We start from the raw sequence: 22,791 nt of genomic DNA on the forward strand, positions 1-22,791 counted from the left end.
TCAGGAAAGAATGGAGCCAGGGGACACATATCAGGACAAAGCATTTTGCTAGGTGCATTAGCCAGATGCTTTGTACATCCTAGACTGAATTTACCTCTGAAAAAGGCACTAGAAATCTGACAGGACAAACTGCCAACAAGCTTCTTTATTTAGTTTGTTAGAGTACATTCTGATGCTTGCAGCCTGCTCTAGCTGTTCTGAACAACATAAACAGATGTCCTGAAATATACACACAGGGTCATACTTATTAAGCAAACGTGCAGGACAAACAACACTTTTTCCCATGAGTCCTAATTTCTTTTCAGCCCAGTCAGGAAGCATAGATAGAAATTCCTCAAAAGAAATCAGTTTTGTAACAGGAAGAAAGTTGAAAAGTCACTGGTTACAGAACAGCTATATAAGCTCATCTGGCAATAATCAGTACATGATTCAGGCCCTTTACAGATCGGTGAAAAGCGCAGTCTGTGGATTGAGTGAGGGCTCATCATCCCCATGCTCAAAGCCCTCACCACACTGCCTGGCACCATCTTAGTGTGCGCCCATTCAGATGGCACACACCATGACGACACCCCTTTGGCGCAGCGCCCAAACGTGTGGCGGCAGCTGTGGCACCCCTTCAAGGGCACAAAAAGGAGCCAGTTTTTCCAGTTCCTTTTTATGCTCTACTTGGACCAGATCAGTGCCATGCCGTGTGGTTGCCACAGTACTGATCAGGGGCAGAAAGGGGTGGCATCTCATTGCCCCTCCCTGCCCATCTGTAAAGCCCCTCAGTTAGATTATGATAGCAACAGATAACTTTATTCCTTTTGTGGTTTACCCATTACCCATTCACCCATTTACCCACTTATATAGTAAAGGAGAACTGGTCTCACTAAGTGGTAGAGGAGGAATATCACATAGATGAAGTGCTGGGTCTTGCTGTTGTACATGATCTGCTTAGGATCTTGCGGTGACAATGAGAGAGAATGAATGAAATGATGTTTTGTACCACTGTGGCTTGTATCTTTCCAGTACTGTTTTTTAAAAGAAACAAGTAAAAGATAGCTACTGTTTGGAGAGGGCACATGGAACTAGAACTGAAATTAGTTGCTGTTGTTTTTGTTTTTCAGTAATATTCCAAGCTGTTAGGTGGATTGGAGATCATAGGAATGAGTGGCAAAAATAAACATTGTCCAGATACAGAAGGCTGGGTAAAGAGAGAATGAATGGTTTCCAGAATGCTGTGGCCAGGCTATATACCAGAGCAGGCTCTGAAATACAAGCTCATCATAGAAGTCATTGTGAGCTTTAAGTTCTGAAAGGGAAGGCATTTTCTCAGTCCCACCTCCTTCACAGCACATTTGGTGAGTTCTCAGGGGAGAGCCTTCTCTGTGGCTGCTCCCAGATTATGGAATTTCCTCCAACAGGAGATCCTGTTTATCCCACTGCCATCTCTCTCTCCCTCTGCTGGCAGATGAAGAAGTTTCTATTCAGAGACATCTTTGAAAGTAACTATGGAGCAGTAGTGTCAATATTTTACATCTTCTACAGAAAATTATGTTTAAAAGATTTTAAGTGTTTTAAACTGTTTTTAAACTTTTTAAAAACATAATGCTGTTATTTTTTTAAAAAAATGATTTTTGTAAAATAATGTCTTATAGTAATCTTGTTTCAGTTATTGAAAGCCACCTTGGGAGAAAGGGGAGAAATAAATAAATAAATAAATGATCTCTTCATTTGCCTCAAGCAATTTCTTTTCTATGAAAATGAATGAGAATCAATTCATTATTATTATTATTTTAACACAAGGGGGAGGAAAATCTTGAGATAACACTAGGGATGCAAGTCTTCATTAATTTTATTCCTCAAGGAAGCAATTTTCTTCCCACATTGAGAATGTCTATGAAAACAGCAGTTTTCAAAGCCTATTCACAATTAGGCACTTACGTTATGTGCACAATTTACACATGGTTGATTTGCATAGAAATCAGCCATGTGCAATTTTGGGGAGAGTAACTATCAAATTATGACATTTTCTACAGAAGAAACACCTTTTTTCAGCACATATAATAACATAACTGTGCTGAAATAATGCTTTCTGTGCAAAAAAAAAAGTTGCAGAAAACAACCACATGTGATTTTTATGTGGTATAAGTCCTGGACAACAAGGATTCTTGTTAAACCATGATTCTTCTCATCAGAGTTTTTCAGCACTGAAAAACATGGTGTTTGTTTGGGTTATTTTTCTATGGTCCCCACACAATGTTAATGATTAATTTGACAGATTAAGATATGACTTGAGCATAACGAGTGGCTTGTTTGTTTATGTATATATGCCACATTCTGAGTGTTCTTCCATTTGCTTCAAAATGAATGAATGAATGAATGAATGAATGAATGAATGAATTAGAAGAAAAAGGCAACTCACCAGAAATCTGCTTTCCATTTTCCTGTATACATAAAGTTTCCTAGTCTTGGAAGGATGAACTTTCTTTTTTTTATAAAATCTTGCTTGCTAATATCATGTCTACTCAAACATCTTCCACTGCAATTCCCATGGAGCCAATAGCAGCATTGGCTGCTTGGTTTGGACTTGCTCCCAAGCTGGATGTTGACAGGTTTTTAAAACATAGCAACACTCCTGACTAAAGATCTCCTTTGTCTCAGCTCACTTGACCCTTCATTTAGAATTTATGAAATAAATTCAATTACAAGTGGAGTCTCCCTTATCTGGAACTCCAAAACCTGAAATACTTCAAAAACTAAAACAAACAAACAAACAAACAAACAAATATTAGGTGAGTGGCTGAGATAGTGACACTTTTGCTTTCTGATGGTTCAATGTACCAAAACTTTGTTTCATGTAAACAATTATTTAAAATATTGTACAAAATCACCTTTAGGCTATGTGTATTAGGTTTATATGAAACATAAATGAATTCTGTGTAAGACTTGGGTCCCATCTCCAACGTACCTCATTATGTATGCACATGCATATACAGGTCTTCCAAAACAAAACAAACACTCCAAAATCCAAAATATATCTAGTCCCAAACATTTCAGATAAGGGATACTCAACCTGAACAGGTTTCAGAAGTAGAAAAAAATTAAGTTTCATGTTGAAATATCTGTGAGCATGTGCACAACTTCAGCCTCATGGTGCATGTTGTTACTGGGGTTTTTTGACCCATACATTCTAGCCTTCAACTTCTGTTACCTGCAATATAAACTGGCAGGCATAAAAACTCCTCAAGGGATACTCCCCAAAGGTTCTTTCAGTTCAATATCTATGTCATCACTGACATTCCTAATCCTAAAAAAAGGAAATGTTTTTCAGTTCCAGCCCCATATAGTGTTTATCATAATCCCATGCAGATAAAATGATACCTAGGAATGATGTCAAAACTTAAACATGTTTAATTGTAGACACATGAGATGCATCTGATCTACATGACAGGAACTCTATGGCTGGCCCAGTACCATCAGGTTAGCCTGAAGAAGAAGAGCCCTCCCTCCGGTCCATCTGCCTTGGTCCAGGCCTCCAAAGGAGAGAAGAATGCTGGACCTGATTCCCTCCCCCTTCACCATTCCCTTCTCCTTTTGTGTCGTGTCTTTTAGATTGTAAGCCTGAGGGCAGGGAACTGTCTGATTAAAAATAATAATTGTAAGCCGCCCTGAGAGCCATTAGGGCTGAAGGGCGGGATATAAATACCTAAATAAATAAATAAATAAATAAATAAATTCCTTGGTTGCTTAGGGGGCCACTGATGAGTCATACCTGACTGGAATCTCCACTTCCTCTGTATAGGTAGTTGTTACATATTCTACAGTAATGTAACTCAAACCAGACCTGCTACCAACATGAACATCTCAGTGACCAGGGCCAAAAACACAGGGACCAAATAAAGTGTCTTCAGGGCACTTTGGGGGCATGGCCTTTCAACAACGCACACCCCCAAACCACCCTGAAGTCACTTTGAGGCTGCCTAAGGCAGCCTGAAGCTGGCCCGAAAAGGAGCAACAAAAAGCTGCTCCTGCTGGTGGCCCATTCAGAACTGTGGCAGTGGCCAGCTTTGGGACTGCAATGTCCAGTCACCATAGCCCTGGAGTGACTGGGACCGAAGCAGCCTTTGGCCATTGCTTTTGCGTTGTCTGCTTCACCCTCAAGTCTACTTAATGCTCTTCTAAGTGATAGATCACATTAATGGAATTTCTGTACAAAGCATGGATTGCAACTAGCAATCCTTTATATTCCCAGAATGTTGGTAGCATCATTGTGTATATGCTAGTCATTCCTTAAAAACACCACACATATTCAAGGGTGGCTTTTTAATTTTTTTAATTCTAGAAGAAATGATGAAAAGTTATTTAATGAGATTAAAAGGTTCAAATTAAGTGATGAGAGTTCTTACTTACCTACTGGAGACATCTCAGGGACACTGGCAACATAAGGCCCATCAAGGAATTTTGGCTCATTATCATTAATATCCTGCACTTTGATGATGAACTCTGATTCAGGCTCCAGTGGCTTCCTCGTATCTATGTCCACTGCTTGAGCTCGTAGAGTGTAGAAAGGCTTCTCTTCACGGTCAAGGCTCCTTATGGCATGAATGTCCCCTGTGGTCTCATCAATGGTAAACACTGTACCAGCTCCATCTCCTGATAATGTATACTTAACACTTCCCACTCCCTTGTCCAAGTCTGAATGAAGCTTAGCAAAAAAAAGAGAAGGGCAAAATCATTAATATAGAAATTTGTGGATGAAAGAACAGCAACTACTCATTAAAACTTTAGGCCTATAAGTTAACAACATTGAGAAATATCTAAAAAAAAAAAGAACAAGAGGGAGACTATAATGCATATTGTTCTCAAAAAGATTGTCTGATGTAGACTTTTTATTATTAACTATTTTGTTCCTCTGTCATCTTGTCTATAGAAAGGAGTAGGAAAATGATCAGTCTTGCCTAATAAACATTTGGCCTCTAGTAGTTCTGCCTAGGTTACAAACCGATCTGTCCTACTCACCCTAGTGTTTTTCTCTTTCTTCCACCTTCACTCTTTCTTTCAAACTTTTCCCCTCCATCATGCTATTTGTTCAGCCTTTCCATCCCCTGACTCTTCTCCCTGGCCTTACCATGTTCCATGAGTCTCTCTCTCTTCTTCCTCCAATATCGCTCAGGATTATCATATCCTAGTTCTTGAAATCCACCTAGGCACAACTGTATATTCTACAGTTATGTGTTCATTATATAAGTTATACATTGTGTCATGAGAGAGTTGACTAGCACATACTCTTTCAAAATTGTTTTATAGACATACCAAAAAGTTTTATTTTCTTTGACTGCTTGTATGAAATGTGAGGAGAGGACAACAACTAGCAGTCCAAAATGTTTCTGGCACCCCAATGATCTCTACTATTTTTTGTTCTTGGAGTTCCTATTTTTTAACAACTGTAGGAAATGCAATTATTTAACAATGATAGGCATAGCCACAATAACTGACTCCACCTATCTTCAGTGTCATTCTTACAACCCTCATCACCATCATATTTATCTTTATGCCACTTTTCCATGTTAATGTCATGCTAACAATGGCTTACAATAATGTCAGAACAAATCAGGCAAAACAATATTTTCACATAATTCAATAGCAATTATAAAGCCAACATTTAAATAATTGTAAAATAGGCTAAAATCACATAATAATAAATATACACTAAGATTAAACAATCCATTAATAATTCACATAAAATTATCATAAATGAGAAAGAGGAAACAGAGAGAGAGAGCCAAATAGCAGCTTTTACTGAGCTGATTGTATTCCTTCAAATAAAATAAGATGCTACATGATGTTAGTAGTGACACTGCATGATAATAGCTATGAGAGAATTAAAGAATTCCTCTCCAGTCCAGTATATTTTCCATTAAAAAAGGAACTGGCTTTTGTTTTCAAACATGGACTGGAGGACATATCACCTCTGAACATGTGACAAAGCTCAGTGCCCTTGGCATATGATCGCTTTCTTTTTAAAAAGTTAGTGAACAATGCAATTTTATGATGTTTACTGAATAGTAAATTCTATTTAATTCAATGTGACTCATTCCTTCCTAAGTGGATATAGGACAGATTGCAAAGTGGAGCCTTGAAATAAAGGCTTTTTCTTGCCCCCCTCCCCCCCCCCCCCGGCTTTTCCCTCTCATTCATATATACACATAGTAACAGTAACAAAGCAAGAACAATATATGGCACAAGATAAAATAGGAAAAATATATAAGGATGCATAATTTATCATTCTCCCTTTCTTTAAGTTTCCCTGTATTGAAATGTCACTAGAAGACTACTGTAATGAGAAGATAGATGGTGTTCTTCATCTATACCCATGCCCAAGAAACTGCAGAGCTAAACTTCATAATGTTTGGGAAGCACTGATAGTTACTGGAACAGTACAAGCCTGAGAAATTAGGGAGAAATCTATCTTCTCAGGCTTCAGGTGCTATAAACATCTGCACCTGGGGAGATGTCCAAGGACAGTTGATAACAGTCTGGAACATGACTTTCAAAGACAAGTGTGATGGATGACCTCTCATAAGATCCTGACACAGGACAAAAGTATAAAGTATAAAATCACATGTAGACCAAGGGGCTTTGCATCCATAAATAAGACTCCTCGGGCTATGCTCAGTGAGCATCAACACAGACCTTGGACCATCATGAGGCTGAGTACTTGAGCCAGTGAGTGGATCTCTCTGCTGCTGTACCAAGGCACACAACAGCTGTACACAGAATAGGAGACTGTCCAATTGCTTTTTCTGTATCCTCATTACCTTTTCTGTGCAAGTTGGCAACAAAGCTTTAAACCTTTTCCACAGTTGTGATCATTGTTCACTATCCAAAAAAACAAACAAACCCCTCTCCTCTGCTTCCACTCCCACTATTTCATAAGCATGAGGTTTTTAATTTTCATTTTTTATTTAGAGTAGTTATACCCCACGCCTCAGCCACAAAAGCCTACAAAATGGTTAATTAGACAGTTCCCTGCCCTCAGGCTTACAATCTAAAAAGACACGACACAAAAGGTGAAGGGAATGGCAGTGGGAACGGGGAATTTTACTGAATGATCATCATGCAGGGGAGGGAAATGGGGGAATGTAGCTCCCAATTCTGTATTCCCCTCTAGTGGGTAACTTGTTCAGTATCTTAACCAGGTTAATTCCTTCATGTCTTCTGCTCCTCTACAAATTTGCCTTTTTGAGTAGATTCTATAATGATCTCATCTGTTCAACAGAAAATGGGTCTTCGTTTGTGTGCCAAATTCATTACAGTTGAAAGGAAAGCTCTCCCCTCTCCCTGTAATACATCAAATTTCTTCAGTTTTTGTGGAATGAATAGATAATAGTTCTGGAAAAGAGATAATTGTGCTCTTGCACTCGCTCGCTCTCTTTTCCCACTCACTGTATTTAAAATTTAAAAAAACAAAACAAAAAAAAATACCCCAACTCAGATCCTTTCACATAGACCATTAGAATGTGATTTCCTAAACAAAACACTTCCTGCTTCTCTCTAAACACACGTTTACAAGAAAAATAAAGACAGTATTAAAAAGAAGCTGCAGTGAAATAAATAAACCTGTTTAAAATGCATCCCCAAGAGAATTCACACACAGATACCTAACACCCTGCAAAGGTACCCCCAATCCATTTAGATCAGTATGGAGAATCTTTAGGAGGTAGACTTCTTTCTGGATAAGATGGTGATAGGTGTAGGAAGGAATGTTGCTCAGTCTGTGTCTTTTAGACACAACTAGGATGGTCATCAATAACCCTTCACCACTTGAGCAGTGAGAGGAGAAGCAGTTTCATCCTTGAAAGGTGCTTGAGGTCATACAGCACAGGCAGGAGTGAACTACAGTTCCATCCATGTCTTTCCAAACAGAGAAAGTCATGAAATAGTGTTGAGCGAACATAACCTCAATGGATACGTTTCTAGGACACATAGCCCAGTTGAGAGCTGATCTTTCCTTCAGTATCCTTGTCATTGTTACCCATGCTGCTCCATATATATTTTGGTATAAATGATAACCCTTAATGACCCCTAGATGAACTCTAAACAGCCTGTCCACCATTGCCAGCAAGGCATAAGGACATGTACATACACCCCTGAGGGGCACCCACATCATCATATCTAGAGAGTCGCATAAGAGGATTATCATATGACCAGGAAGAGCAAATGTTTGCCTTGCCTGAGGCTCTTGCCCCCTCCCCAGGTCTGTTGTCCGAGTAGCTTAAGACCACTAAGACAATCAGACAGGGACATCCAGGTGCAAAGAAAGTAATTAAACACCATTGTTCTCACCATCAAGCACCTTTGCCAGAAGCAAGATTTTGCCTATAAATACTCCCAGATTTGCTTGTTCACTGGGCCAGTCTAGATTTCAGGGGGAAGCTCTGTCCCCTTGAACCCTGACCTGGCTCCTGGCTCCTGGCCAGTCATTCCATGGCTGAGCCTCATGCCATCCTCATCATATTCCATTTGGATTCCTGGAGGGAGTCTACATTCTGGTACGTATCACCCCAGTGATGCCTAAAATCCTATTCCATGCTAACCTATGCTTTTCCTGAGCCTTGTATGTGTGTGTGTATGCTAGTGAATCGTATGTGCTTTTCCCCTTATAAATAAATTGGTTATTAATTCTAGAAGTGTGTCTCAGCTCTATTTGTTGGGAGGCCCTGGTCTACTCCGTATACATATCGGGAGACGATCTCGGTGGGCTCTTGTAGCCAGCCCCCCTCTTGCAATATTTGGACTAATAACAACATAATAAAATTCCCCTACGGACCCTTGGCTACAGTCATAACTGACCTGAGAGTGTTGACCAGAAATAAAGGAAGTATGACTGGTGGAGTGGAATGTTTATTTCTAGTATACCTTCCAGGTTGGTTTAAAATGTTCTATGGTATGGATAAGGCCCATGAGTGAGATGGCCCCTCGGCTCTCCTAATGAAATGCATATGGAATTCAGTCCTGGAAAACCTTTCAACATAAATTCAACTTTACAGTTGACACAGAAATGGCAAGGGTGAGGGTCAAAGGAAGCAAGAGTGCATCTGGATGTCTCCTACAACTTTAAGACCATCTGCTGCCCATAAATCTTGCAACTTCCATGTAGATTTTAGATTAATGCTTAGCATTCATCACTTCAGAACATACCAATGAATGTATTATTTATCTATGATCAAGGACATTTCTGGTTCTCCTAATGCACCCATCCCATCAAATTCAATATGTATAAATATGCTCAGCTGAGTTACTTTAACACCTGATGCCCAAGAATCCCAGAACTTCTATCCTGAGAGAGAAAATAATTTTAATTAAATAAATAAATTTTCTGTTAGTCTACATCGTGATCCTGACTCTGCCCTGATTATTAATTCTTATATTTAAACCCACCCAACCACTCTTTCACACACAGTCACCTGTCTTTCCTCTGAAAAGCTGAAAACAGAAAATATGATCTACCTTCCCTCATATTATCTTCACAAAAATCCTATGGACAGGCTTGGGGAAGAAATTATGTCTGGTTCATGGTCACCCTGCAAGATTCATAGTACACTGGAGATTTATATTTGATTTCAGCACTGTAAATCAGGGCTAGCAACTGTGGCCACAGTTGTTTTTGGTCTCCCAGTTTTTTGGTGTTTTTTTAAAACATCTATCAGCTCTGGCTATTATAGGATTATGGGAATTACATTTAATTTTATGGGAATCACATTACATTCAAAAGTATCTGCAAGCTCATCACTGTTTTAATCATCACACTTCACTAGTATATTGGAAGACAAAAAGGAAATATGAACATTCTTCCTGTTGCAGTGAATCAGTGATATTTGGTTCATCTATTTCAGTGTTCTTTGTAGAATCGGATGATGAAATTTTTAATGAATGCACTTACACACATATATACATATATCACAGGTAACTAGGTAGGCAAATTGAAGACCAATAGTTGGAACACAAAGTCAGAGAAAGACACAATAAAATGGAAATCAACAGAGAAAATAAGAAAGCTAGCACTAAAAGAAAAGATATTTTTATCTATATCATGTCCACTGTATCCTTGTATGCTAATCTGGGCTAAGACTCTTTTACATCATGAGTTACTGTAATGACTGTCAAAATATATATTGCCCATGGTGAGTTAATGCCAGAACAACTGAGGAATTTTGGCTGAATAAAAAACAGTACCTTGATCAATTTTCAATGTGTTCCAGCTAAATTATGCCAATAGGACCATTAACTCATACATAATTTTGCTGATATCCAATATTCAGGGTATTTGGTTACTTTTTTACGACAGTGATGTGATTGTGTGTGAGAGAGGAGTTCCACTTGCTCCAGTTTTATAGCTCAGTTTCACCCTAATACTTGAGCCAAGCCCACTTGGTTCTGCCATTTCTTTTTCTTTCTTTTTTCTTTTTTAAAAATCTATATATCTATAATATTATTTTAAACTTTTAAATTGAAATATTTTATATTTCAGCAGCAACAACAACATTTGCATCTATCAAAGAGAGATAAAATATTATGAAATACTGACACCTATACATTGAGTTCACCCCTCTAGGGAAAGGAAACAATTGTGGTTTCAGTGGTGATAGGTGATCTGAGAGGAATTCCGTATGTCCTGATAAAACAACTAAATGAAATTGCCATCAATAGGATCACAATAGCACAATTAGAAAATATGACACTACTTGGAACATGCCATATGATCTAAAGATACCTCACTGATCTGGATCACTGATGGTCCAAAACTCCCATTGGTGGCACCTGGTAGATCATGAAACCAGGCCTAATGTCTATAATATATCCCACAACAAAGGAATCGTAGAATCATAGAGTTGGAAGGAATAACCCTTGAGCATATCAAGAGTGCTTCTGCTGTCATCCTGACCCACTGTAGCCTGTTTTATGTTCTTGGAATTAAGGATCTTGGCCTCCCTCCAGGTCAGATGGCAGGTCTGATCTCCACTACCATATATTTCCCACAGCACCTTTGAGATTGTTAAGAGCAGAGAGTCAGGGGTGGAGGAACTTTAGTTCTCCAAGTGTTTTGCGCTATAACTTCCATATTTTCTTATCATTAGACATACTAAACAGAGTTAATGGAGCTGTGGACCAAGCAATTGGCGAGCCAATGATCATTCACCCACAATTTAAAGCTTGCAAACCTAGCTCTCTTCTAGAACATGGGTCGACTCATACTAGACAATTATAGCATCATTTTCTGCTTTAATTGCCATGGTTCTATCCTGTGGAATCCTTGAATTTGCATTTGAAGAAATTCTCAACTCAGCTTTGTACAAAGGAATCACTTGGATCATGCATGAACTGATCTTCTTTCAGGTGCTCTCAGGGTTCATTCCCATGTACATTTAAACCAATGTGGGATTTGCCTTTGCTCCCTGTTGGTAAAGCAATTCCAAAAGGTCTGTCATTCCCACTATGAAAGCGGATATTTTTTGTAATTGCTTCTTTTTTGCTTGATTGTCATCCCCACAAGTTCGTACCTCTGCCATGCCTGGATTGGGTGATCCAGGCATGGCAGGGGGGAAGCCCCCCATGTGTCCCGTGCAGATCCCTGCCGTGCCTGGATCAGATGATCCAGGCATGGCAAGGATCAAGATTCCCCCCCCTGCCATGCCTGGATCACCTGATCCAGGTATGGCAGGGGTCTGGATGGGACCCGTGGAGGGCTCCCCCCCCCGCTTGCCTGGATCCTCCATGGGATGACTCTGTGTGTGTGTGTGTGTGTGTGTGTGTGTGTGTGTGTGTGTGTCTGTGTGTGTGTATTCATAGAAAATCTGATTCATTAGTTTTGCAACTACTTACATTTGCAAGTAGTTGCAACATCAATGAATCAAATTTTCTATTAATTTCATTTAAAAAAATGCACCCATCGATCGCACTACAAGTACAAAGGCAGCACTGAGGGGGAGAGGGATATTGGATCTACCATAAGCTGAGGAGGGATGGTAAACACCCCTCTGCCATGACTCCCTTCCCTCCAGATTGATGTGATTCAGATCCATTGTTCCCACTTGTTGAACACACTCCAGAATTGATTCTTTAAAAAAACAAAACAAAACAAAACACCGTAGAACTAGAGTCAGGAAAAAGCATGGGTTTTTTTTTTTTTTTTTTTTTTTTTTTTTTTTTTTTTTGTATCTGCCTCGCTTATCACGGTTGGAATCGATCACACCAGGATCAGAACCAGTTTCAAGTAGGCATGACGGTCATATAAACTGATCAGCAATTCACTTTAGGTTGTAGTGGGAATGAGCCCCAAGTTTGAGTATCTATGGGACATATTGCCATCCACTGAAATACTTTTGTGAAATCTTCAACAAATTTTTTAGTGGACTTGTGCTGACTCTCATTTGTCACAGATCCTCAGTACTTATTCATATTGAGCATTAACATATTTTATCGCATTGTCTGGAGTGAGCAGTCCCTTTCTACCACACTTGTCTGCCTATTGCTCTTTATTACAAGACTCAATGTCTATAAAAGTTGAGTTCTATGGCAGTAAAAAGGAAAACATATTAACCAGCTGTACCTGTTTCATACTCATGTCACCTTCTCCATATTAATTAAAGTTGGGTGGGACACACTGAAGAATAGGGGATATTGTGGATAAAACTATAGACACGCAGCCATAAGGGCATCTGTTTGGTGGCAGTGTTATTGTTAACATTTCTCGAACTTGATCAGATGGCATGCAAAAAATAACATAACATAAAATAAGAATTCACACACCAGGAGAAGCAGAGCATCTGTTGTGCTTTCTCAAGAGTTTCTCCTTGACTTTTTCTGTTTCCAACTTGACAGGAAACAGAATGCATTAGCATATAACAAGTGGTTGCCCCTATCATTCCTATTTACTATAACAAAATCCACAAATCATAATGGAAAGTAGACATTTCTTTCAAAATAAGAAAGAATCTAAGAATATTCATAGTGGTTCTTAAGGTACAGGAGAGGGCATATCTGCACTTCATCTTAGAAGCAACTTCTTTTCCTTTTCATCTGAGAACTTTGGGAAGTGCAATTCATTGAATGAGTGTAACGATCAGTAACTGATTTCTCAGGACCCATATCAAACTTCAAAAGTGGGGATTTTTCAGAGGAGGCCATGACAGATGAACTCTCTTATAAGTGTGTGTGGGGGGGACATAATATGGGGAGGAAACAGATGGGATGTAAGGAGCGGCTTGAAACTGCCAATTTGGAAGATGGATTAGAGCATGACAAACATACACTGCAGCCCCAATCTGCCTTGAACCCAGCCAAAAAAAAGGAAAGGTTAAGATCCACTCTTTTTTCAGCTAGGGAAAAGTCAGCTTCGTCGGTCCCACTGTGGCCCTATGGCAGCTTCATGATGTTCGGGCAGTGTGTGGCATGTAGATGACACACTGCCAGAACATCATGAAGCCACCCACATCTGGGCAACCACCCAACATCCAGGTGGCTTCAGAGCAGCTTTGTGATGTGCAGAGTCAAAATGCTGTGCTCTGTAGCCCCCTGGAGAGCAGCTGAAAGGGTAATCTCTTTGGGGCTTAAAGCATGAGATGTGTAGGTGCATGTACACACACACACACACGGAGAGAGGGGGGCATTAAGTTTGTTCTTCCACCATTATTCTCTCTGAATTGTTGCTTGCTTATTTATCATAGAGTCATAGAATTGTAGAGTTGGAAGAGGCCACAAGGGCCATTCAGTCCAACCCCCTGCCATGCAGGAACTCACAATCAAAGCATCCCCAACAGATGGCCATCTAGCCTCTGTTTAAAGACACTGAAGGAAGGAGACCCCACCACACTCTGTATTCCACTGTTGAACAGCTCTTACTGTCAGAAAGATCCTCCTAATGTTGAGGTGGAATCTCTGTTCCTGGAGCTTGCATCCATTGTTCCATGTTCTAGTCTCTGGAGGAGCAGAAAACAAGCTTGCTCCATCCTCAATGTGACACCCCTTCAAATATTTAAATAGGGCTATCATATCACTTCTTAACCATCTCTTCTCCGGGCTAAACATATACAGCTCCCTAGGTCTTTCCACATAAAGCATGGTTTCCAGACCCTTCATCATTTTAGTTGCCCTTCTCTGGACATGCTTGAATTTGTCAACATCCTTTTTCAATTGTGGTGCCCAGAACTGGACACAATATTCTAAGTGAGGCCTGACTAAGGCAGAATATAGTGGCACTATTACTTCCCTTGATCTAGACACTATACTTCTATTGATGCAGCCTAGAATCATACTGGCCTTTTTAGCTGCCGCATCACACTGCTGACTCATGTTCAACTTGTGGTCTACTTGGACTCCTAGATCCCTTTCATGCATAGTCTCCTTAAGTCCCCCATCCTATATATGTGCATTTTTCCCCCCTAAGTGCAGTACCTTACACTTCTCTGTATTTAAATTCATTTTGTTAGCTTTGGCCCACCTTTCTAATTTATTAAAGTCATTTTGAATTTTCATCCTGTGTTCTGGGGTATTAGCTATTCTTCCTAATTTGAGGTCATCTGAAAATTTGATAAGCATGCCCTCTATTCTTTCATCTAAGTCATTGATAAAGATATTGAATAGCACTTGGCCCAGGGCAGTATCCTGTGGCACTCCACTGTTCACTTCTCTCCTAGATGAAGAGGAGCCATTGCTGAGCAACCTTTGGGTTCGGCTGGTCAACCAGTTACAAATACATTTAACAGCTGCCTTGTCTAACTCACATTTTACTAGCTTGTTTGCAAGAATGTCATGGGGAACCTTGTCAAAGGCCTTACTGAAATCAAAGTATGCAATATCCACAGTACCCTTCATGAACATGTTTGACCCTTCCTAGATGTTTCAGGAAATAAATGAATGTAAAGTGAAGAATGTCCAATATTATAAGCTATTTACAGCAAGGCAAGTACTTCCAATACCTATCAGTGATTTCCTTGCTAGGAACCCCTGGAACATCAGAGGTAGACAACACCAAGGACTTGAAGCTGCACTGGCTGCCCCTCTGCATCTTTGGAGGGTTATATGTTCTCAGTATTATCCCCCACACATTTTAGCTCTCTTATATAAGCCTCAGGGGAAGGCAATGATGAACCTCATCTGAGCAAACATTGCCCACAAAACCCCATGATAGATTTGCCTTAGGGTAAGTCAGAAATGACTTCAAGGCACACAGCAAGAAAAATAATTTTTGATGGGCTGAATTTTTAACCTCAAATGGCCAATAAAACCTGACTAGATGTTATTGCTAGACCTCTATTAACCATTTCATTGTTTCTTAAGGCATTTTGAGCCTCATTCTCCTCTCTTAGATCTGTACTAACCTCACCCTCCTTCCCAAAAGGGAAGTAACTGAGGGGGGTTCTTCTGATGGGTCCAAAACCCCCGAGAACATGATCCAGAAGCTGTCAGATGCACAACTGACCATTTGGAAGGGAATATATCCCCACACATAAACACATTTTGCAGTTGGTGCATAGAAACCCTTGGGAAGTGCAGAAAGAAGTTGGGGACTGCAAGTGAGCCAAGGAAAAGAGGCCCATCCCTGCCCTACTTGAATATTCTCCATATCTCTAGTACAGTCCTCCCATATCCTCCCATGTAAGCACCATCACCTCCACATTCCATCTGCACACGGTTGTATTACATATATATTCACACTCACACAGATCAGATTTCAGTTCAAAGATCACTCTCCACTGACTAGTGGAAAGTCCATTGTAAGAAATGCTGACCAGAAATTATTAGAGGATTTAATATACAATAACATACCAGTATTAACTGTTTTAGAAATCAAAAGATTCTGGCATAGGTTTTGATGAGTAAGTGCCAAATGATGAATGCAGAATTTATTGTAAGTCCTAAATGGAATAGATAAAGATGTTGGGACAGTTAGAGGAGTGGGGATAGCAGGAAGGAAAATGATGAGAAACAATAGGGTTGCTCATGGAAACTGAAACGAATGTATGTACATTTCTCACTAGACTGTTTGCAATACACACACACAAATAAATACATGCCCAATCAGTCTGGCTATCTATCCTTCTGACCAGCTGCATAGCTTCAAGTGAACTTCACAAAAATCAGTATGGTGGATAGCAGCAGAAAATGGCACTGATTTTTTCTTTTTGCATGATCCACTTCCAAATATTGAATTTTCATGTCATCTGGATATAACGGATTGAATAATTCTCATCCAACAAAAATGTGTAATTTCAGGTTACAGTCAAGGATAGCCAGCTAGTTTTTACCAATTATTAATGCTCTTTTAAAGCAAACAAGAACATTTGCATCACAAATGGAAATATACAAGCTTCCACTCAAAACCAATTCAGCAATTTACTAAGATCGTGTATGACTGAAACTTTCTTTATGAAACTCATTAAATATTCTTCTGAACTGACTTGGAATGACTTTTTCTTTGTCATTTTGCCTGCCAAGGCACCACATCAAAGTGAATGAGGAGAGCAACCATCTCCTTTATAGGGCTTGCCAAAGCAGAGCATTCTTAGTGCATCTGATCAAAGAACCCATAGTAACTGTGATCATCTGGATTATCAGTGCACAAACATGGATGTCAAAGGTCTTGAATTAGCAGCAAAGCAAACATTTCACCTAATCCAGAAAGAGAACTCATAAATGAAAAGTAGTTTATTGTATATGTTTTCTCAGGTCAGTTACTCATTTATATACTTTTTATAGATGCCCTAGTACATCTAGCCTGATTTTAAAATAAAGAATGCCAATGTTATTAATCATTTTCCCTTTGAAATTCATTAAAAAGTGCAATGTATCTACTCTAACCTGCTGACACATTTTCAATTGCTTTAATAGCACAGGCAACTATTGTACACATATTTATTGAAGAGTAAGTCCTATTGAGTCTAATGGGAACTATTTCTGACTACACATGAATGAGACGGTGCATCAAAACACTGTAGGTAAACTACAGACCTGAACTGAAGGCCAAAATAAAGTTGCTTTGGGTCACTTTGGAGGTATGCTATTTAAATGTCACACACTTCTTAAGAGGCCAGAAGCAGCTCCAAAGTCGCGCTCCAGTCTTTAGGACTGGAGCATGGCTTTGGCGTGACTTCCAGCCTCTTAGGAGGCATGCACCATTTAAACATCATACTTCCTAAGTAGCCCAAAGCAGCTTTATTTTGGCCTGTCTGTTCGGACCCAATGTCACCAGTATGAGCCATGACACTGTTGGTTTGTTTTTTAAAAAGAAAATGAAAAATGAAATAAAGCTCACCACTTTGTTTTCAGAGACTGTACAGGTTTTATATGATTAATACTTTTCTAAAAATTTACATGCTCTTTGCAAAGACTTAACATTTCTGCAGCCATTCAATTTTGTTTTGCATAGCAGTCTTCTTCCTAAGCCGAGCAATATAAATCTTCCCAGAAATTGACAGCAACTATTACAACAAACACACACTCACACACACAACCACAGAATACCCTTCAAAACGAATGTGGTAGGGATGTGTTGATACACTGTAAGAATATGCACTTTCCCCCCCCTTCAGTTTCCTTGCCACAAAATGCATTGATATTCTACTGTGCGGAATATACCTGAGGGTGGAAAAATGTACAAAAATGATGAGTTGTGTTGTCATTTTCAGGTGATTGATTAAGACCTGGGTGGGCTAATATTTTCACTGTAACATTGGTTTATGAATTTATAGTCATTTCCTAAATAAGTATAAAAGTGACTCTGGAGATTAGGGTTTGATTCCTGGCTCGGCCATGGAAACCACTAGGTGACCTGGGGCAAGTCCCATGCTCTTAGCCTCAGGGGAACACAATGACAAACCTCCTCTGAATAAATACTGCCAAGAAAACCCCATGATAGGTTCACCTTAGGGTCACCATTAGTCAGAAATGATTTGAAGGCACATAACAAAAATATATCTGAAAACATTTTGTAGGGTGTGTGTGTGTGTGTGTGTGTGTGTGTGTGTGTGTGTGTGTATTTTCCAGTGGAAAGATTTATAACTTGAGTTCCATTCCCTAACATATATAATATACAGTAACAAACATTTTTTCAGGAGGGGTGGCAATTATACTACAATTTGTTTCTGAAACTGGAGTATGAAGATGGTTGCATTTACTAATATTTTCAAGATATGTGTATGGCTGTTGCTTACATATTACTGATGTAACATATGATGATGATGATGATGATGATGATGATGATGATGATGATGATGATGATGATGATGATGACGATGACAAAACCCCTACAAGAGAGGCAAAATATGCTAGACTTGACTTGAAGGCACATAACAGCAAACAACAAATGTTATAGATTTTGAAAAAGAAGTAAAAAAAATTCATTTGCACACGGCTTAGGTCCAAACTATTTTAGAGATCATATCTTCTCATATGAACCACCTAGAGCTCTAAGATCTTCAGGAGAAGGCTTTTTCTCTGTCCCACCACCATCCCAGGCTCATTTGATGAGGACATGAGAGAAAGTCTTCTCAGTGGCTGCTCCCATCCTCTGGACTCCCTTCCATGGGAGGCTAGGCTGGCTCCCTCCATGCTGGCCTTTAGCAGGAAAGCAAAACATTTTTATTCAAACAAGCTTTTTAAAATCATGTAGGCCTGGTTTTATTGGGGGGTGGGAGTTGGTTTAGATTAGTTTTAACCTTATATATTTAAAATGTTGTATGTTGTAATTTTAAAAACTTTTTACATTTTAATTGGATTATTTTAATTGTTTTTAAAATAGTGTGTGTGTGTGTGTGTATAGTCACCTTGAGTCCCAACTTGGAAGAAAGGTGGGATAAAAATAAAATAAAATAAATATAAATATAAATATAAATATAAATAAATAAGTAGGTCTACCAAGGAATATTAGCAATGGAATTCAAACCAAGCCTTCATTTTAAGAGACAGTGAGAGCCAATGTGGTGTAGTGGTTTGATTTTCAATATTGTGACTCTGGAGATTAGGATTTGATCCCCCTCTTTGTCATGGAAACCCACTGTTAAGCTTCAGAGAGTCACAAACTCTTTGCCCCAGAAAAACCCATGATGGGTTCACTTTAGGATCTCCGTAAGTCAGAAATTACTTGAAGGCACCCAACAACAGCAACAACAGCAACATGAAATGAGGTGTCTAGTAGCAGTTCCTTTAAATTTCAGACTGAAATAGAAAGCGAATGCTTTGACGTAGAACCCACTGGTCACCACTGTGAATATCTCATTAAGTCAGATAAAGTAAAAAGGAGATTTCATGTACTACAACTGAAACCAATGGCATCTACCCATCTCTTTGGGAAACAGAATGTGTTTGAGTTCCTGCCTAATGAATTCAACATGTACTTAATTGTAAATATTGTTCTACAAACCTTCTCTCCCATCCATCTATTTCCAAACTACAACCAACTCCAGATTTTCCTAATAAATTCAGCCATGCCTTTAGAGACATTACTTTTCCCTGAAAGCATTATCTTTTCAACTTATTCTGCATGCCAACTAACTAATTACCTGTCCTGTTTCCAAGATCTCTCAGTGCCCATATGTGAAATTGAGTTCACCAAATGGAAGAACACCCAATAATCATGGTTAGAAACACAAGAACCAATGAATGATTCATGAGCAGAAGTGAAAGAGAACAAATCAGGGACACTGTAAAAGTGATAATTGGCCCAGATTATTTCCAAGTTGTGTCAATTTTGTATATATCAATTCATTCACAAGTCTATTCTGTCCTAATTTTGCCTCATTCTTTTATTTATTTATTTTTAAAGTATACAGAATATTTATTTCTGGTTTTAGAAGGATTTTTAAATTAAATACATATTTTGTATATTTTGGTATGCATTTTAAGATTCAATATATATTTAAATGCCTTTTTGAGATGAGAATTATCTTGCAGTATTTGGGGTGGGGAAGTACAATCACTGCAGGATAACTGTGGTCTTATCTATCTGATCTACATTATCAGTGTTGTATAGATATAGTGTAATATAGATATAGAGAAGATGTTTTTGATAAGAATTTACCATAATATGCAAATTCTGTCCAGATATTTGGGATAAAGGGACTTTTTAAAATTTGTTTTGGAAAAAAAATCCAACACAGAAGAAACCAGCCCTGGCAGATTCACCCATCTAGGCCAAGATACTTAGTGTTTACATAGTAAAAGTCTGGGTTTGAATCTCTATGTTAAGAGTAGTGCTCTGGGTTTACTGGTGTTGTGGGGAAAGCCACAACATTGTGAATTTGATCTAAGGAAGGGCTCCAAGGTCCATTCGGCCTTCCATCCTTTCGTAGATTGGTAAAACAAAAACCAGCTTGTTGGGGGCAATTGGCTCACACACTGTAAACCACTTAGGGAGTGTTAGTTCACTGATAAGCAGTATAGAAATGTATTGCAATCAAAATATTCATATTGTTATAGAAATGTACTGTACTTGCTATTGCTATTGCTGACCAATCTAAAGTGGCTAGAGGGGCATAGCTAAACTTAAGAGACTACAGACTAAAACACACAGAAAGGTCTTCCCATCCTCTGAATAAATCTTGCAAAGAAAAACCTATGATAGGGTTGCCATAAGTTGGAGTCATCTTGAAGGCACATAATAACAATAGTCAAATTGTTATGAGTTATGCTCAATAAATATGAATTGTTATACATTGATACTGAGGCAGCCTCTTGCCAGAGTGTACACCTATTGCAAGAAGGCATTTGAAAGCAAGGAGGTTATTGCATTACTAACAAACCCAATTTACCTCTTCCGAGTTGCATTCTAATTCAGGATGCAACTGGGTATTATCACATGGATATCACATGGAAAAATCTGGCTAAAATCCGTCCTCAGTTGGCTGATTTGAAAAGCAGCTGATTGGGGGGGGGGGGCAGATTTTAGCCAGATTTTCCCCTGGATGCAGTTGAGAGGCAGCAACAGTGCCAAAATCCATGCAGTAATACACAGCTACATCCCAAATTTGAATGTAACTTGGAAGAGGTAAATCAGGTTTATTAATAAGGTGATAATCTCTCAAGAGAGGCCCCTGTACTAGTAAAGCCTCAATTTAAAGTACAAACCAGATTTCCCCTCCATCCTACCCCGCCAACAGAGAAATTGTGTCATTGATGTGCTGAGGAGAGCAACCAATGCTTAGCTGTCTTGTTTATCTTGTTTATCTTCACTGAATGGAGACCCTGCCAATGTGGCTTAGACTAGTATACACAAACACACACTAAGGTATTGTGCACTTTCTAGGGATGTTAAATCTGAGAGAGTATGATATGATATGTTCACCTGAGGGTTTCCAAAGCTGAATGAGGGATTCACAACTTGGTTTCCCAGAGTCCTAATCCAACACCATACCAATTATAGTAATCGTGAATCAGAGTTGCCATCTCCCTTCTCCTACAAAGATTTCAACATCTTTTACACTTATTTGGCAGACAATTACAATGTGATCCTCTCCTTTCCTGGAATAGCTTTAACTATCGAATTTGGCTGGAGGAAAAAAAATGGAGGAAAAAAAGCATTATATTTTGTTGTTGAAGAATATAAATATTTTGAAATGTCTTTATATTTGGAACGGAAAAAGCTTGAGATAAAACCAAACAAAAACAAAGTGGAGAAAAGTGAACCTGCATGTTTTCCCCATCCATAGTCTAGGAAGTCTGAATCAGTTCACACTTGGTTTTAAAATGTTGATGAGCCATATCTATGAACATCTCTACATCTCATATGGTTTGCATTCAAAGCAGAGCTACCATATGGATATTGAGGGAGCAGGAAATCCTCATTTCCTCTACTCTTTCCTCCTCAACATCTTCTCTCAGATAAGGCTTGAGATGCAGCGTGGAAGGTGGTGTTGTGCACAAAGTAGCAGAGAGAGGCAATATGAAGAAGGAGCAGCATCTGAAATTATCTCCATTTTCAATTCTTTCTGCATTGATGCGTCAGATTTTGCCTGAACTTGTTTCCAACACAGCAAATATACTTTGACAATCCGGCATTCTTCCAGTTTTGATTTAAAAGCATATTTTTTGAAATGCTTCCTGAAAATGTCCCTGAGTGAACACAGAGAAAAGAACAAGAACAAAATGGAACAGAATAGGATAGATTCATTTGTCTAAAACTGCAATGTTAGGTGTTCTTTTCAAGGTAAAGATCCTATTATCAGAGTGGTTTTACTAGTTCATGATTTTCCCCATTTGATGGCACATTTGTCACATCAGCTAATAATTAGATTTTATGTGGAACAATAAGGTACCTATTTTCAGAAAAGGGCCTGACTTGGTTATTGATGCACATACTCCTCCATACCTTTACAATAATAGATCCTGTGTCTGTCATTGGAGTCCCAATCCATTCTAGAAAATGGTTAGTGTCCCTGGATCTAAAGCAGCTTAGCCTTGCTGGAATTAATGAGACTCAAGAGTCACAAATCTAATGATTTCTCTGAAGTTTTGTGTGAGTTTCATTAGAGTCAAAACCCACACTAACTGAGACTGCAGCCAGCAATAGCTGTACACAATTCAGGAAATAGTGGATCTTAAGGCAGTTGGCCTAATAGATATAATGTTTCTTTTCTTAAAACATCTGATTATAGAAATGCTAATTAGCAAGAGACATCAACACCCATTAAGATATGTTAGCTTGTAAAAAGAACAATGAAACCCATCTTAAAATGAGGCAGAATCATGCTAAATAAGTCCTGGCATAAGACACCCACCCACTACCTCCATATTTTTGTTTTTCTTCCAAAC

General features: G+C 38.9%; 1 protein-coding gene across 2 annotated transcripts in view; it reads right to left on the bottom strand.

The window, feature by feature from the left end:
• Positions 1–22,791, bottom strand: part of CDH12 (cadherin 12) — a 330,249-nt gene that overhangs the window by 131,425 nt on the left and 176,033 nt on the right. For both annotated transcript variants that reach the window (XM_089516580.1, XM_089516582.1), the window contains exon 3: positions 4,396–4,690. In XM_089516580.1, coding sequence (XP_089372706.1) covers positions 4,396–4,690 — 295 coding nt within the window. The remainder of the gene's footprint in view (positions 1–4,395; positions 4,691–22,791) is intronic.

The sequence above is a fragment of the Sceloporus occidentalis genome, unplaced genomic scaffold (genome assembly GCF_023333645.1).
Source record: "Sceloporus occidentalis isolate IW3139 unplaced genomic scaffold, rSceOcc1.0.p SCAF_3, whole genome shotgun sequence".
Taxonomy (NCBI): domain Eukaryota; kingdom Metazoa; phylum Chordata; class Lepidosauria; order Squamata; family Phrynosomatidae; genus Sceloporus; species Sceloporus occidentalis.